General features: G+C 36.2%; 1 protein-coding gene across 2 annotated transcripts in view; it reads right to left on the reverse strand.

Annotated features, from left to right (window-relative positions):
* VTI1A (vesicle transport through interaction with t-SNAREs 1A) overlaps positions 1–19,379 on the reverse strand; it is a 253,033-nt gene that overhangs the window by 80,282 nt on the left and 153,372 nt on the right. Inside the window, exon 7 of one of the 2 annotated variants that reach the window (XM_021399470.1) lies at positions 17,163–17,235. In XM_021399470.1, coding sequence (XP_021255145.1) covers positions 17,170–17,235 — 66 coding nt within the window. In that variant the 3' untranslated portion in view covers positions 17,163–17,169. The remainder of the gene's footprint in view (positions 1–17,162; positions 17,236–19,379) is intronic. The other variant, XM_021399469.1, reaches the window with a different exon arrangement.

A 19,379-nucleotide genomic window follows, 5' to 3' on the forward strand; every position in this document is an offset into this window, starting at 1 on the left:
TGTGCGAGTAACTCCTAAGATTACCAAAGGAATGTCCTACAGTCCGCCCATCTGACGCAAGGAGAGTGACATCCAGACGTGTCCAACTCAGCTCCACTCTGCCAAAAGCTTTTTCCTGCTTGGACTGAAATGTTAGGACACTTGGAATCAAATGCAAATGACCTCTTTTGATTTCATCCACAGTGACGTAAGGTAAGGACTGTTTGCAGCTTGAGCTTGATGGCACCCAGAGGAGTCAGTGCATGCAGCATGTTGGTACTCAGGGCTACTCAGGTTCCCCTACGCTGTTTCTTCAGCTCTGAGTTTTTCTCAAGTACTTGCTGCCAGCTGCACTGAACGGCATACAGAAGAACAATATGCAATAAACAGACATCATTAGAGAAGAGTTATTTTTCTTATTACAGAAAAGTTGAGAACTTTCACAATATCTTGAAACAGTGCTCAGAAATTACCTCTTCAGCCTGGAATCCATTCCTTCTTTAGGAACAAAACAACCCCAGCAATTACACGAAAAAGCCAAACTGACATAACTAAACCAAGAAAACCTTTTATCTATTCACCTCACAAGGTTGTTTTCTTTTCTTTTTTTTTTCTTTTTTTTTTTTTTTTAAAAAAAACTACTTCTTAAAGGCTTGGAAAAAAGCATTAGGTGCTCTTTGCACACAGAACATTTATGACCTTGTTCAACTTCTTCAATATATTTCTTACTAATGCTGTATGAATGGACTTGGCGCAAGAAGTAGTAATATTGAGCTTTTTAATTGCTTTTCACAATTAAATGCTAATGCTTCAATCATTAACAATAATGCTGAACACCATGCTTTGGAGCACAATGTAAGCTATGTACTAAAAACAAATGCTTCACCAGATTCCTACCTTTTACTTCTTATAAGTAGTTCAGAATAAGAAGCCTAAAAATAAATAGCATTTATTGTCACTAGAGAAACTGCTACAGAAAAGAGCAGCAAATAACTGGCAGCCGTGATTATAACCTCCACCCCTATAGCCTTCACAGAGCCCTTGCTTTTGCTATTGCTGTCTATGTAAGCAGAGCAGAAGTGTCTGCTTCAGGGTGAAAGTTTTCTTGGAAATATTTACTATAATGAAGGAATTTTCTGTTCTTTTTCTTTTAATCACAACACTGTCCAGTTCTGAGACCTGAATTGATGTAAAAAAAAAAAATAAAACATCCAGATGACATTTCAAGGAATTTAATAATCCTATGCCTTATTGCACTGCCTGGAGTGTGTTTCACATTATATTAACATTATTGGCACCCAGTCTTGTTATGGCAAAACTAGCTGACACCATACTTGGTTACAGCCGTTGCCACAACAGTAGTTATTTGGCAAGTGATGTGAAAGAGGACAAAGTGCTATTGTGAACTTACACGAAGCTTTTACGCATTGTGGCTCTAGTTCATAAAGAGAAAAAAATAAAAGAAAGGCCTTATTTTTTTCAGGGCAACCACAGTGCAATGCTAAGTGAAGGTGTTTGACAAAAGAAATTAAAACCATACCAGACCAACAGGCTATGAAAACCACAGAAGGAGATGGAGAGTAAAGAGCAAGTGTCCAGCAAGAAACACAACTCAAACTTTGGGAAGGCAAGGTGAAGTAGGCCAGAAAAACAAGGCCAAGGAGCTCTTGGAGATGCAGACTGGCCCCTTTGCCCCTAAAGTAGCAGCATATATCAATGGCAAACTTGTGAAAAGCACCAAGGGTAGATCACATTGAAAAAGGCAAGTTGTGTTTGGAAGGGACAGTCTGATCCAGACCCACAACTTCTGAAACCTAAGTCCTCGTGACAGTGGTGAGGAGACCCAGGTCTTTATTATTTCCTCATGAGTCCATGCACATCACAGAGGGAAAGGTTTTACCTTTGACTACAATGCTTGCGTCTCTCTCTTTTTTTTTTTTCCCCCTCCAGAAAGAAGCTGGAGAGCTTGCCTTACCACACAGATGGTTTACCATTAAAATAATCAACAACAGTGTTGGAACTCTGCTCCTTGAAAGAAGGTTTGTCTCTGTGCCCATGTGAGCCAATAGAGGAAAAATCAGCTGCTACACATTAAGGAAAAAGTAACACATATAAACCAAAAGAAACAAAACAAAACAAAAGGAAAAAGAAATTTCATCCAGTATTTAATTGTAAAAACATGGTGGGAGGGAAAGAGAACTCAAGAAAAGCTCCAGCACTCTTTGCAGCTGAAACAGCCATTTTGCAACTCATGACTAAAATGCTTCGACACTGGTTGGTGCAGAGAAGTGCCCTCAAGACTTCTAAATCAATTTAATGATTCTGATGGTTGTTGTGCCACAACATAATGTTTTCTGGCGCCCTTCCCATCTAATCAAGCCCTAACTATGACTTACCATTTGTTCTGATATCCATGGTTCTGAGACTCATAGTATGCATTAATCCAAAAATGCAAAATTCAACAAGAGAAAATGGCTGAACATTTGACATATGTGAGAATTAACTGTCATCTATGTGAAAAGGTCTGCACCACACAGAGACATCCACCATGGAATGTCCAAGATGCAACAGGGATTTCCTCTTGTAAACGCAAGGTGCCTCACATGCTCATTTTTGGCAAAGGCTGATTTGAACGGTAGCTAAAGGAACAGAAAATGTACAAACTGGTCTTGTCACATGACAAATAATTTATAGAAAAACAGGACTGGATTTTTTTTCTCTTAATTTATACCAACATTAGTTATTAGCATCCCTCAGACAAGAAGTATCATTATAATATTTATTACTTTCAACATGGTGAGAAGAGACTAGAAAAAAATTTAAAATAATTTTTCCCTCCTTCTCTTTTAGTCCCTACTTACTATTTAAATATGTCCCTGCAGTGCTCTTCCATACACAACAGCATCGCACTACGTGTCCACGAAAACTGCAAAGTGAAACTGAATATAAACAGAAAGTGACTGATCTCATTTCACTGAGCAAGAGGGTTGAAGGCCAGAAAGGAAATAAATTGCTTTAGGGGTGGGATGTTAAGCAAATATTTACACAATTTTCCAGTTTTTATCAAACATAAAATATAATCTAATAATCATCTAAGGAATGTTTTGAGAACATTTTCCCTTAAGTATTACTCAACATTTAGACATGGATGATCAAAAAGTGGAGACCCACTCCCAGTAAGCATACAGCAGTATTTATCTCAAGTTCTCCCTAGTAGGAAAGATTATAAGGATTAGGTTTCAAGCTTGTGCAATTGCCTTTAGACAAACACAACAATACAAAATAAACTACTATTCCCCTGATGCTGTTAGAAAAAAACAAAACACTAATGACAATTAAGACTGAAATAGAAGAAGAGCCAAATAAGTAACAGAGCAGGACAAAGAGGCCTCCCTGAAAGATGCACTGGCACGAAAGCCATCAAAAAGAGGGGTGGCGGTTTTACATGCGGAGAGGCATTTTCTGGTGCCACTCCTCAGCTACCTTCCCACCAATGAGTCCACTCATTTAAATTATATCCATCCTTTAAATGATGATTACAAATTCTCAGTGTTTGCATCAAAGAAGTCCACTGAAAAGTGGGCTTCAAACTAAAACTAATCTCAGAACTTGACAGTTTAGAGAGGAGGGCCAGGTTTAATAAGTCCTTCCAACCAACTTCTATTATCCACAGCAATATTTTCCTACATAGTTTGTATGTAATCAAGCCACTGGAACAAGAGAGTAAAACAGAAACCCCACTACAAGCTAGTCTCTTCTTTATTTCAGATTTTTTATCTGGTATGCTGTGCACCTGCTCCTCCTCCATGATTCAGAGAATAAGCATTTAGGCACAAGCTTTTCCAATGATTTCAAAAGACATGGAATTATAAGCATACAAAAATCACTGCCCAAAACATAGCAAGACAGAAGTTCTGCAGCACTGCCTTTTCTATGGATGCTTTCAATGTTCTCTACCTACCCACATCTTTCCAGTAAGTATCTCTGAAACAGGTTCCTTAGCTGGCTGCTGATCTGGAACACTGTTAATGTGCTTTATGTAGTTTATTATAAAACAATTCTAAAATATCCTTATTATCATATATACGTATCATATTATTCTAAATACTCCATCTTACTCCAAAGAGAACACTGGGAATTTACTAAGCAACCACTGTACTTGTGAAAAATTCCTGCTTGAAGAATTAAAAATGGCTCATCACTTAAGATTCCTCAAAGAGGAATCATCTGAAGGAACGGGCATGCGGGAGTTTAATTTTCCCACTGCTTGGTGGTAGAGCTTTAATATATCATCAATAATTCAAAGACAACCGTTAAAATATGACCAATCAAGTGCACCAGCCCAAGAGGTATTTTGAAATGAATACTGTTCATGAGGGTGCTCTACAGCATCGTTACCACCTATCTCATTCAAACTCCATTTTACCCTTACTTGTGACCACCAAATAACTCTTCAAAATTTACAGCTAGAAGCAGCATCACATCCATGGCTGTTTCAACAAAATACAATTCAAATTCACATTTTCTTGTCTTTTTAATTAGAAGCTGAACAGCAATGGAATAATGGAATTTCAAAGGATTACAACTGTGTCTGTGGTCAGGAAGTGACTACATGCTGTGTGCATTCCTAGATTATCTTTATGACCTTCCCCATTCAAGTTCTATAATGAACTACATTTAGTCAGGAGAAGTAAGTATCTGTCTATCTTTGCCTCTTAGTCTATAGATCTCACCTCCATACCTTTGCTGAACAAGAAAATACCAGCACTGTGATAGTAAGCAATTAAGTAAGGATATATTTATTTGAGGAATCCTGAAGTACTCAAATACACTTTTCTATCTGCAAAACACCAAAAATGTCACTCAAAGAAAGATGAGCAATGTTACCTGTAGTCCTCAAAATTATATTATTTGAAGAGGACAAGAAAGAATTGATACCTCTTCTCCTTTCCCATATCTTTGTTCAGTAGCTAAGGAGATCAGGTACGTGTTTGGTAATGGACTGTTATGGGAAATCAAATACTCCATACTCCTCTACGTCTAAATTCTTCCCATGCTTCTCTTTCACCCCTTTTAAATCCATTTAAGCCATGACTCCAAATCAGGACAGGCACTGCTACCAGTCAGCCCATCATTCTCAAACTCTCACCATGTTGTCATGTGAGGACCGTGTACAGATTAATTAAAGGCATTTGCCCTTGGAATACTTTGCTGAGACATGGAACATTATCCTCCTTTTAGAGATGCATAGAAACAGATGTGTCCGCAGATACTCAAGATATACTCAAGACAAAACTAGGATTCAAATGTTAGTGCTCGAATTTCTGATTGTTTTTCCTGGATTGGGATGGGGGGAAAAAATCTCAATACCTTTGCAAAATTAGAAATGTGTTAGTGGCAAAGAGTATCTCAAAATCAGAAGGCAATATACAATGAAGCATACAGAAATAGGTGAATGTTTAACATTCAACTTATATGAAATACAGATATGAAAGGTCTATAAAAAGGCCACATATAACTGAGTCTTATTTTAAATATTTTAACCACAAAATTATAGTATATTCTGAAAACAAATATAAAGGCTCACAAAGTTAGATCTTTCATCTTCTCATCCTTCATACTCCTGAAATACATTATATCTAAAATTGGCGGCAACATACAAAAGTCTTAGTAAATAAATGTTATTTTTTTTCTCTCTCCTCAGGATTAAAAAAAAAAAAAAGAAGAACAATATAATCAGCTTGCCTTTGAAACCAATTTAAAGGCCCAGAAACCAATGTCTTCATGTCTATAATACTAATAGGGAAGTGAACATACACATTCTTGGCACACAGACTTTTTTACTCGATAGGTGCAACTTGTTTCTCTAAAATGGAGATGCAGAGTATGGACGTCTGGCCTTCACGCAAATGGATTAGATTCTTAGTTGCTATAAATAAATATAGCTCCACAGGAGTCACTGTAGACCCACCAACCCCTGCCACATTGTGCTCTCACACTGCCTACTTGAGGCTGTTGGACATGCAACGGAGGTAGAAGCTGCAGGTAGGGCCCTGAGTGAAAGATCAGACAGCAGAGAGATAGAGTCATGGAGCACTCAGAGAGCACTTCAGCCAGGTTCAAAAGAGCCCACAAACTAAAGTGCGACCTTAATCCTCAAAAAAATGCCTTATGTTCTAGGCTTCTGGAGCACAAGCTGTGAAGTAAAACAGTAAAATTGACATTACTGTTTTAATTTTCATATAGAATTCTGTTCTCTTCCATCCCTTTAAAAAGTTCTGAGAAACTAGAAGATTTTACTTATCAGTCTTAGCAGTACTTTTCAATGTACTTTGCTGGCTATTTTTTTGGCGCTCACCAAGGGTATTTTGGGAAAACTGAAATCTCAAGCGGTCTCCTTTCTTTTTAGCTCACAAACAAACTCACTCACCTCTAACTCTTGAATAAGACTGAGTTTTGCTGTTGTTTGTTTTCTTCTGCTTAAGTAATTCTGATAATAAAACAAAATAAAATGTACAGTGCGAGCAGGTAACTTCTTGTCTCCAAAGTTTTGAAATCACTGAACATCCTCATATTTAATAATTCAGATTCACTTTTCCAATTTTTTTCCACTGTAATAAGAGGGTCTTTATATTTGAGAGATGCCTTCACAAGAGTCTGCAGTACTGGATTTTCTGATACAGAGCGATTATGAAACTCCCTTTTGTTCTCATAACTTCATGATGTATATCTATAACTCTTCCTTGTTTGTGAAGATAAGACCAGCCTTGTCTCTCTAAATGCGATTTCAAAGGAAGATTCACAGTTGTTTGACTTTTGATCTGTGTAGCAACTAGCTCGACCACCTGCACTGGGTTCGAGCAGTTACTGAGCTTGCTTTGTACCATCTTATGAACACAGCAAGCCTTTCAAATCAGAAAGAGCTGATGTGTGAATACACCAATTTACAATGTAAATACAGGGTCAAACAATATGGGCATCTTTAATGACCAAATGTGTAAAGTACATATATTGTTTACTGATTATATTATTAAATAAAACAGATGGCTTGTATTCTCCATCTACCTACAGTGGATTAAAACACAATGGTGTAATAGTCTGGTAAACTGGTAATGTGAAACATTGCTTTGTACTGGTGTAGAAGCATAAATAGCTGTTCACAGCTGAGGTACAAAGGCCCACTACCCCTAAGAGCAATTAGTTTAAAGCAGTACTGAAAGAATGTTACCTTCACAATCAACACGTGTGTGCCATTCACACTGAAAACTGCATTTGAAAATATACAGCAGTGACAGAAAGCAACAAGGAAGTTTTCTCTGCATGGATAAAGTAGACCATATGCTTCTCGCCACCTACACAAGAGCACACTCAGAATCACGTTTCTCAATCAGTTCTCTATTTACACGCATTATATACAGCCATAGTAAGCATGTCATAGAAACTTATAAAGTATTTCTATCAGGAGGAAGGCAGGGAATTGGTGCAAAAGTAATACTAGGAAGTATTTTGGAAGCATATTCAAGAAGAAAAATATCCGATAGTGTCTTAAACTATCAGCAGATATACCGAATAGGACAAAGTAAAGATTTTGCTCAAACTTGCAAATGTTATACAAACCTTCTGGTTTACAGTTTAGTTAATATAGCAAAGTCCAAGCTAAACTAAAGTTTTAGGGTAATAAATGCTACATTGTGAGTTCGTGCATGCCATGTTAACGCTCATGGAAAACTGTTAATACGTGCAAAAGGCATACAGGTTGGTGAAAAACTCTTCTGTTGTTGTTAAACTAGAAAGCACTAATGCTTCTTGCATACACAATTGTGTACATCAACAGTTCTTAAGAACATGCAGTTGGGACAATAGTTGAAGCAAAATAATCCAAACATGGTCATACATAAATTGCTACAATAGATGAATCAAACTCTTCATTATGGAAATCTATTGCTCTGTGTCATTTTGAACACATACATTTCAAGAGACCACCTCATAAAATTTCCAGCAGTAAAGATGGTCTAACTTACTAAAATAATACCAATAAACCATAGCTCTTGACTATTCAAATTCCTTGAATATTTTTTCAAGTCTTCAAAGAAAACAACTCATAGGCCGATCTTAAAATTTGAGTAATAATCATGTATCTATGAGCATTAACAATTAAAATATATAGGTTTGCCTGTAGCAGGCAGGTTTCAAAAGACACTCCTTTGTATTATTCTAGATATATCTGAAACAATGGTTTTTAATGAATTACCTTAGAAGTACACAAATATTACAGAGAACATAAATTTCAGTGCACGAGTTTTTGCCTGCCACTTCAACTTTGTTCAATTTCCAGACTAGCTTTCCTTTACCTTCTTGATTCGCTTCAAACATTCCATATTAGTTAAAATATAAGATCCAGTAAAGTTTAGCAAATTTTCATCCTTCTTACTATTAAGTAGACTAAACAATCTCTCATCATAAGACCACACATTCTAATTCATAATTTTGTTACTCTTCAGGCAGATGCTAAGCAGGTTAGCAATGTGTGAACATTTCTTTTGCAGAGTTTTAATGGTCCAATACAACATCAGTGCATGCTACAGAAGGACAGAAATTCTCCTTCTATTTTGGTCTTGGCCCAGAGAAGTGCTAATTTATCTGCAGCAGGCTCTAAGTGATTCTGTTTTTCCTTAGCTGTTGATTTCTCAGTCATCATTTATGGCCTTCTTTGAAAAACAACAACATCAAACAACCCTCACTCCACCCCAATAAACTTTGTTCAAACAAACAAAAAATCTTCCTTCAGTAATAGGGCTACAGACGACCAAACTATTCACACATGTGACTTGTAAGTTCAGTTTGAGTTCAGTAGATTTTGTGGTAGAATTTTAGTGATTGACTTGAACAAAAATTGTACTCAGCAAATCCAGAGTTTTCCTTTATAGCAGATGTTGGTCATTTAACCTCCTATGTCTCCTGAGGACAGTCAAAACTCTGACCTCTTAGCAAAAGCTGGATTGAAAACGATCTAATCTAGAAGATGAGTTAATAAGGACAAGATCCTGATATGATGACAGTTTTAAATCAGTTTGATGCCTTCATATAAAGACAAATTCCTTTGTGTGTCAGAGTCATCAGAATCATACTGGATTCTGTAATCAGAATCCTACTGGAAAGATGTATTATCTTTTTTTTTTCTCTGTTAAAGAGAAATTCCATCACAAATTCTATCAAGTGTGGGAAGAAAAGTGCCAAATGCTACTGAAAATCAAACACAGAATGTGGAAAAGAGCTTCTTCACCTGATAAAGACTAACAAAGATTCCTGCAGAGAACTGCCAGAAGACTAGGTAGGCAAAACAATTCCCACTCCCACCATTTGTCTCCAAATACCAGATCAGTCCAAAGCACTAGTGTGTGTTTGGGAAAGGGGGGAGAAGTAAGTTAAACAAAAACTCTGACGTTTGTTTGACAACATGATTACCTTTTTCTTAAAACATTTAGAAATGCCACAATATGTTTAACCTCTGTATTTTGTCAATCTTGTTTAAGTTTCAAATACTTTCATTCAGCTGAGCACACAGTCAACTTTTCATTTAGAAACGCATCAGGAGAACAATTTTATTTTGGAGTCTCTATTTGCAAAGCTCACTGATAACCTATGCATGTAGCTGCTCTTCGGAGAGGCTGAGCTTCTAGGATTTGCCTTTTAGAATACTATCCAATTCTATTTTTGCATTTCCAAATCCCATCAGGAAGCCTGGCTTGATGAAAACTTGAAACTATAATTTAATTTTGCTCACTATTATTTGTGTTCTTTAATTCTTTAAAGGTTCAGAAGAAATCTCTTTCCACAGCGGAAGTCATGGGCCTTAACAGGCAAGGCCGAGACAGCACACAAAAATCTCAAATGCACCAGTATGTGAAAGCTGTCTACCCAGGAAGATAGACTTGGGCTAAGCATTAGGGAAAACTTGGAAGAGCTCAACTGAGGAGAGGAGTTCATCAGTGAAGAGGCGAGAAGAATATCTGTCAGGATTGAAACAGGGATAGTCAGTTCTCTCTTAACACAAAGGGATGAAATTTTCAGAGATCACTCCCAAGATGATTATATTTCTTTTTTTGGCAAGTTAGTGGACTAAAGTGAAGTGACCCATGTGGCAAGACAATCATGCAAATCTGTGATGAGAAATCACTAAATTTAGAAATCTATAGCTTAAACACTCACAGTAAATGGAGTACATAAAAACTGGCATATATTGCTCTTTGACAGTTATAGTACGAGTAGTCTTAAGAACATGAGCCTCAATTTACTGCTGGCCTTAAGAAGCTTGACTTCATTGATTTCTGAAGAGTTGTCACCAATTATTTCAGCAATTACCAGTGTCAGCTTTGGCTAAAAGGTTCCCTGCTTCACATAAACATTCTGACCACATTAGAAATATTTTCACTACTTTCACTCTTCCTGAATGTCAGAGAGAACTCATCCAACTGGAAACTGCTTGTAACTACTGCAAGAAAGCACTGCACTGATTATGCTGATACAGACTTGCCTTCTCATGAAAGCATGTCACGGGACATATATTGTGGTTCAGACATGTCAATGCTGACTGTGAAATGCCTTTTGTTTCACTCATGACACAAAGTACTATGAACCTTTTTAGGCTGTAGTTGCTTAATGATAGTCAACATATCCCAATACAGAGAACAATCACAAAGGGTTGCATGATATTTAACCCGTTATGATGCTTTACATTCTTGGTATATGCAGTATAGGACTAGCTTGGATAATTATCCATCAGGACCCTGCCTTCCTGCAGAAACACAACTGTGCTTAACATAATGTTCTTTCCAGCTGTTCAGCTGGACACGAGTAGAGAGAAGGAGGGGCAAATGAGATAGTAATTCCAGATGATAGAAAAGAGGGAATGGCGAGGGCAGAACAAAGGCTATTGTACATTTAAAAAGAAATGAAAAAAGAGAATTAGAAATATTGTCTGAAGAATGAGGAGAGCCTTGCTCATAGTGGACTTAATGTAGGCAGCTTGACACATGGATAAAGCTTTCCAGAAATGTGAAAAATAAAACAAGGCTAAAACATAAATGCTTCTATCTCAGTCAATGAAGGACATATCCTTCTAAGATTGTGCTTAGGCATAAGGAGATTAAAGCACGGGCTCTATTTTATCCTATTCATTGAAGTTATTAAAATGTGAAGATCAATCATTATGCTCCTTTTCTTTTTCCAGGTCTAAAGTAAACTTAACTCCGCATCACTCAGACTGCTGGAGCTGAAGGTTTGCAAAGGATAAGGTAGCATTAAATTAATCATAGCTACACACTTTCAGTGTTGAAGTTATTCTTTTGCTATGAGACATTAAGTATCTTCAGTATAGTTCATGGTACTCTCCAGGTACACTGCTTGCCGTAGCTTTGGTGGTTACGGAACAGCTTAAAAGACTGTTACACCTTCCATGGAACATGAACAGGAAGTTTTTCTAGCACAATAAAGACTGATTTTTTCAAAAGGATTTTGGTAACAACATACAGAACACTATTCAAGAAAGATGTGCAACATTTAGAAAATGGCTCTTATACAATTATTAAAGACAAAAAAAAAGCATCTTGCTCATAGATAAATATGTCCTATCTACACTGAGAACAGGGAACTCGCAGTGTCCTATGCTATTTTAAAATTCTTGCTATTTAGATCTAGAGGTACATTTCATCTTTTTTTGGTCAGACTACTAACAATGAAGAACGCTTACTCTCAGGAATTTTGCTGATACTACATTTACATTTTCCAGATGTTTTGTCCAACATTTCAACAAAAACAAGTTTTTTTTTTTCTTTTAAAGTCAGAAGCAAAGTGAAGAACGACCAAGTACTAATCAATGCCAACAAAATACATGTTCCCTATCCAAAGACTATCTTATGATTAACAGTGCCACCACAGCTTAACAGTTTTCTGATGAAAAGATTTAGCACTTTGGAAGTGATAAAGACAAGCTGCATATTAAAACACAAACATGTACAATGCTATAATAATACAATAATTATATTAAATTGTTAAAAGTAGAAAAAGTAAGAAAAAAGTCCTTTCACTGACAGTAAGCTCTAAAATGCCCAATGTATATTTTATGATTCCCTTTTAACAATAGAAATATTATGGACAGGGTTGCTCTGTAATAGGCCTTGGCCAAGGAGCACTGTAAAAGCAATATTGCCCCAAGAGATGACACAGAATTGTTCTGCTACTCGCTCCTCCCTTATTCAGTGTTCCTTAAGTTAAGAGAATTGCTTCTCTGGTTTAAGTTAACCATATGCTTAAATATTTTCCTGAATCAAGGTCTAAATTACTGAAGTAAACAGATGCAGCTGTAAATATTTAACACGGAGCAGACATGTTGCAAAAGGATTTACCATTCAATCATTTTTCACTGTAGAAATGCATCTTGAAGTAAAAATAGAAATACATTTATGTACCAAAAAGTTGCTGAAACAATTTCTACTCAAACTTCTTTTGGCTTGAGACCAAATACGCAAAGATCCTGCTGGAAAGAGTAATTTCTCTATTAGCATGAAAACAAGGCAAATTTAACTGTATGTTAAACTTCACTCAGTATTCAGCAGTTGTGGTCTGGTATGACTGATACTGAGATAGGTCTTAGAAGAAGAAAATATGTGGGATGGAAACAGAGATCACTAAGGAAATAGGGAAAAAGTGATAACACTCAGGATTGGTTTCAGTTTGTTTTAACAGGGAGATGACAGGCTAATCCTCTACATATGGAAATGGGAGCTTTATATTCAAGGAAGAAGACAGAAGAGACGATAATTAACTCTTCACGTCTCCAGGAGAGTAAGTAAACAAATAAAATAATACTTGTGCATCAAATGCTAAATGGTCATACCACCAAATTAAAGAGTAGAGGCAGAGTACTTGACATTTTAAGGGATTTCATCTGAAAGTGAATGCTAAAACATTCATGTTTTGAAACATTTATGCTTAGGACCAGAGGCAATGGACAGAAGAGGGACAATGGGAAATATCCATTTGATACCTGGAAAAATTGCTTACTTCAACTGGAACATATTGCCCACAGAGGTTTTGGTTTCTCCAACCTTGGATGTTTTCAACACTTGACTAGAGAAGACTCTGAGCATTCTGCTCTTATTAGACTTGTTTTGCGCAGGAGGCTGGATTAGATGACCTCTGGAGGTTCCTTCCAAATTCCCATATAATTCTACGAGATGTTGAATAATAACTGTAGAGTCTAGACTTCCTTGGAGTTCAATAATACAAGGAAATTTGACTAGAAGTAATGCAGAAGTTAGACTACTTGGAAAGAGTGAAGGAACTTGACTAGAACTAGCTTGGGGAGGTATGTATGCCTTGTTTCTGGTTGTAGTCAAATTGGTCATGCACCTGCTGGCAAGTCATATAATTTGTCACCTGACAGCTGAACACTTGCTGCTTCATTTCCATTAGCCGAAGATAATGCCTCTGTCTTATCTGAAATCAATATTCACAAGTCCCTTTTGTAAGAGCAGAAGTGTCCATGAGCTTCTCAAAGCATCATTGATAACTCAGAAATTATCTTCTAAGTTGTTCTTGAAGATCAAAAGAGAATTTTTGGCATAAAAAGTTCCTATCAAGCGAGACAGAATAAAATATTATTCTGGAGAGCAGTAGATATTATTCTAACATATTTTTCTGCAATTTGGAGGAGGGTAGATAGTATTTATCTGCTAATGAGATAAGGATTCAGATCTCCTGAAGTTTTTATCTCGCTACTTTTAGGTTTGTTTTTTACCCAGTGTGTGCCTTGGAGACAGTCCAATTCTTTTTATTTTATTATTTTTTCTTAAGTTCTTATAGATTGTTGGCTTAGGATACAGGTAAACAACTGAAGATCTTTCAGAACATATTCTTTTTTGCTTCTTTCTAACACAGTGTGCACTCCCTAATTCACATTGGTGTAGAGGTCAAAGGATAGGTGTTTGAGATGGCAACATTGTACCAAAGATGCCATCTTCTTATCTTAAAATCTATTATTTGAAAATTCTGTAACTGAAACTACACTGAGCTTCTGTTATCATCCCACTGTTCTAAAGAGGAGTCATAAAATGTCAGGATGCCCACAGCTCTAGATTCATGTAAAAGGAAATGATTAATGTTTTGACATTACCAACATGCTGATATTACCCTAGTAATGAGGTGCCATAAGTGGAACATTCTAGTTTAGAGCTATCTCAGTAGGCTTTTTTTTTTTCTACAGAAAAGAATAAAGAATATTAGAAATATTTCAAAGTGAGAATATTTTAAAAGGCTTGTTAGAAAAATCTCCTTATCTAGGTATGTTAAATACTGGGGGATAAAGACCTGTGCATAAACCTGGCTACTTTAAGTTGCTAGAGTGCCAAACTGGGATAGGAAGACTTCTCCCTGTTCCATCAGTGATTTCTTTGGTGACCTACAGCAACTAATAAATCTTATCCCCATTTTCATTCCCTATCTCCATAATTTTTATGCACAAACATGAGGCCAGAGAATTTTGCTTTTTTGCAAAGGGTATAATTTAGCTCTCATTAAGAACCCTAACTACTTAAATATCTAATCTCTTAATATGTTTTGTCAGACTCAGAAGAGATGCTGTTTTACCTTTCCCAGAGAGTAAAAATAGAAGTAGTTTGGTACTGATGCACAGACTGTTAGTCTGGCATACAACTTCAAGCGTATCAGAAGATACATCTTATGGAAGCAGTAACTAAGTTGAGCAATGTTCAGCTTAACATTACCTTTTCTGTATGATAATGATGTGAAGAACAGTCCTCCAGCATTTTTCTTTATTCGTTCCAGTAATTAAGTGAAAAATTGTGTGGTAGTTACTGAAGTATGCAAAATTAGGACAACACTGCCAATCTGTGCTAATTATTTTTTGTACAGTTGTATTTATCTAATTTGAGCAGATTTCTTGGGTTTTGTATTTCATGATTATTCTTGTGACTAAACAACATTGGGATGACACTGAGGCTGGGGTAATGCTTCTAGTCAGCAGTCATAGAGCAAATCAATTTCACCTTGGATCTATCTGTTACATGTTTTTACAAAACATCCTTCTACTGCAAGTTGCATCTATATCAAGGCATTTTGTTTGACATGTTCACCTGAACAGAGCCTAAACCCTAACCTTCCTTTCATCCAGATGGGTGAGTCAGCTCAGTATTTTAGTTAAAGAAAAATGAACTTCAGTGCCTTTTTAACACACAGAAACATGCTATCTTGGTTTTGGACTGCATAATCCTTTTGTCTGAAAACAAGAACCCAAGTATGTTTCAGAGAGATCATATTTTTCATGTGGTTTATGGAACACTTATAAACTGGGACTCCTAACTGTGATTCCCAAACACAAAACAAAGTCAAAGGTTACAGCATATGTTTTTGCTTCAGCTTCTCCAAATTACTTGCAAATGTATTCAAACACAATATGAGGAGATACTTTATTTTATTGAAAACAACAGACTACAGGGTGCTGCAAAAAAAGCTGAGGTACCTCAAGCATAAACATGGAAAGAATACATTGGTTCAGAAACCCATAAATCCTTATTTGAATCTGCCAACCTGAAAGCCAAGTAAAGCTCGAAAAAACTATTTTTCCTAAATGCTATGTCTGATTAAGCCATACTATTAAATGACAGCTGAACTTTAACATTAATATGATATTATTTAAATAACTGCATGATTTTTTTTTTACGCTAAAATGATGAATGATTTTTGGACAGCTCAATTGACATAAAGCAAGAAACCCCTTTAATGAGATTTGACAAAATGGAGACATATGCAGAATATTTGTTACAGCTCATGTCGCAGGGTCCTTCCTGGGGAGGCTTGGGTTGAGTTCTATCTTTTCTTTCTTTCTTTTTTTTGTATTTTATTTTGATTGTCTACAGGCACTGAACCATCCCTTTCAATTGCCACTTTCTTTCTCCATGGATTTTGAATTCAGCTCGTGTCATTTACATATTACTCTTAATCAGAGAATTTTATATGCTACAGTTTAGAGTTGGAATTGTAAGAAATCTGTGGAATGAAGGCATCAGGTTCAGTCCTTTCAACCTTTGTCAACTGGGTATACAAGGCACTAACAAAGACATTTGTCTGAAGAGACTTATGAAGAGATAAAGCTTGCACTAAAGAACAACTTAATATATTCTGGTTTGGCTGTTTTCCAAGACAAGTGATAAATCTACAGCTCTGCTAAAACTTACTCTTTAAAAAAAATAAGCTAATTGCATTAAGAAAACATGCATTGTAAAAGCCCATGAAAAGAGTAATTTCGTACTGAACTCTTCCGAGGATTCTATATACTCCTTTAAAACTATATTTTCATATCACCCAGCAACATCCCCTATTAGAGTGATGCATTTCTTCTTCAGGAAGCTGAATAAGAATGCAGAAATATGGACATTACACCTAAGTTTGAGTGCTGCTTCACTGTGTAAAGAAGACATATCCAGAGATGCCACAAATTCAAAAAATCTGTCTGGGAAGGTACTGATATAATATTTAAGGCAGTAATCATGGATGACTCCCACACTGTGATCCCACACAGATTTTTAGGATGTTGCAATTTTTTTCTTTCTGTATCATCTAGCTTTAATGCCACAGACAATTTGCATAACATCTAAACCATGAAACAAACATGCTAAAAACACAGAGTTGTACAATGTGTCTGCTCAACTGATTCAGACAGAACTGATCACCTTAACCTTTACTCTGTGTATAAATTTATGTAGCTCCAAAAAATTTACAGAATTCCTCACATACAATCTAACAGGTAAAAAAAAAAAAGTGAAAATCCTGAGAATACTCAAGAAAAAGGAATTCAGGAAACCACCATCAGAAAGCTTAATTTTAGAACAGACCAAAAAACCCCAAATACAAAGAAACAAAAACGAGAAATGATTGAGCAAGGGGTAATCCCTCAGGCTACAGAAAATTCTTTCCATAGCTGTGATAAAGCCTTCTATCTAACCTGCCTGCTTCATTACCACAGTTCATTTGAAGTAATTCTACATAGCAGCCTGAGTAAAAAAAAATGTCAGGTAAGTCAGCAAAATGTGGAGGCTGAATTAAAAGTAAGAAGAAAGGCATAGAGGGAAAGAGGGAAAAAAAAGAAAGAGTGGAAGTGTCCCTACCTTGGCCTTACCTTCGCAACATCCCTGTCAGTATCCTGGAGCTCTTCCCCAGGTTTGCATCTGTTTCCCTAAGCTGGGGAGAAAAGAGTTCCATTAAAATTAAATGTCATATGAATGCCATTTTGTACAAAGAACACAGACTTCTGCTGTCAGTTTGTGGGCTTCAGTTTGAGCCTGCAACAAACTCATAAGTAAGAAAGCCACCAAAGTTCTGAAATTTGAAAACGTTTTGTTTGGTTTTCACTTTCACGGAGATGAAACCTGTGGAAGACAAGACACTGAGGCAACAAAGATAAATCAGGATATAGAGGAAAAGCCTTATGAACAATGTGTTGAGGCTAGACTCTATATAAATTGCTATCTATAATGGTAATTCCCATTGAGGTGCACGATGTACATTGGTTACGGACATTAGGGAATGCATCAAGGGATGAAGAGACAGCCATATGCTGTGTTACCTATGCTTTATGAAAGGAAAACCAAACACATCTTTCACTGTTTTTCAAAGTCATCTGTTTAAAGAAAAAGCAATAATACAGAACAGTGTCATTTCACTGATTCTGTGTTAAAAAATACACCCACATTATCCCTTACATAGAAAACCTGTGATGACCTTACAGTAGTGTTTTTAGTACTTTAATGGGACGTAGAAAAGCTACATGGACAGCTTAGCTTAATTAGCTGTATTGTTCTACAGTTCAGAAGTCGTGCAAAATAGGTGAAACCACAACTGAATGAGAAACAAAATTGGGGATACTAAGAGAGTGTTTATAAAGAAAATGAAATTCATGTTAAAAAAGAACAATAATTTTTATTCTTCTTAGAAAGGAATTAAATGTTTCCATTTTTGTGCTTGTTAATGTCTCACAAAAGGCAGTCTAGAAATTATGAGCCACAGTACACAGAAAGAATAGCATTTCTCTCCTCTTGCCTCTTTTGCTGGTAGCTAATGGAGAGACATCTTTGGACTTTCTAGAGATCTCTGAACCTGGGAGACATCAAAATGTACTATAAGGGATATTGTAATTGTTGTCAATTACAAAATAGCAGGAACCACCATTTCTAACATGCCTCAAGACACAGCTGTGTGCATATACATAAAAACATTCTTCTCCTTACAAAAGCTGAATATTTACCTTTTCATTATCAAATCAGATTGAAAGGATTATCTGAATCATTGCCTTATTACTAAAGAAATTTTGTTGTAGAAGACAAAATGAATGTTGTGTTATAAATCCATCGGAACGGTAACACTGCCAAGAAAAGTGGCAGTCTTCCAATAACAAATCACTTTCACCAGAACAAACCACAATTATATCTTGAATATATGCATAGCAGCAATATTAAAAGCAGTTGCTATTGTGGATTCTAATATCGTAAATGTTTGCTACCAGATTTAATGCTTATTACTGAAATCACTAGTTGCAACCAATGACACATAACCTGTATGCATAAATTTCCTCCTTGTTCTTTGAAAAATTATTAAGGAAACACCAACCAAGATTGCTCTTAGCAATATTTTGTTCAGTGAGAAGGCTTGCACTGAGACCAGACCCCTCAATTATGCGGCATGACAGAACAAAGATGAGTATTATATTCTGGGGAGGTCATTCCTTTGTTTTATTCCTAATTCATCTAGATAATTCAAGCTCCAGAAAAGCTGCTTAGCCCAGCTGGACACAAGTAAGAGAAAAAAAAAAATCACAATAATTTTTAAAAGGCTCATAGAAAGCCAAGTTCTTACATGTGCTAGAAGGGAATCTGAAGCACAAATGTATGCTTTACATTGGTCTTTCATTATTCATAAAGATGCATTTAGCACTTGGGGCTTCTCTTCCATTTTCACAGAAAAGTAGCTCCCTCCTTTTTACCATTATATGTTTGATCCTAACTTTCCTCTCTTGCTGCAGGATTCCACCTGACAGCTAGAATCAGTTCAGATAGTTAGGAGGGGAAGTTGAACCTTGGAGGTTTCATAAAGTCCTCTAAGCAAGACGACCTCATACTTTTATGGAGATAAAAGAACAAAAACAAAAACAAAAACATAAACAAAATATACCACAAAGTAAGAAAAAGAAATGCTAATAAAGAAACAAACGTACACACACGCTTGGAAGATCTCTAGCTAAATCCCAAGAGAACACTAAAAAAGCACACAAACATTTTCAAGCTATAAGTTTGTTTTTACTTAAAACTGAATTATCTGATGGTAGTTAT

The sequence above is a fragment of the Numida meleagris genome, chromosome 5 (assembly GCF_002078875.1).
Source record: "Numida meleagris isolate 19003 breed g44 Domestic line chromosome 5, NumMel1.0, whole genome shotgun sequence".
NCBI classification, from domain to species: Eukaryota; Metazoa; Chordata; class Aves; order Galliformes; family Numididae; genus Numida; species Numida meleagris.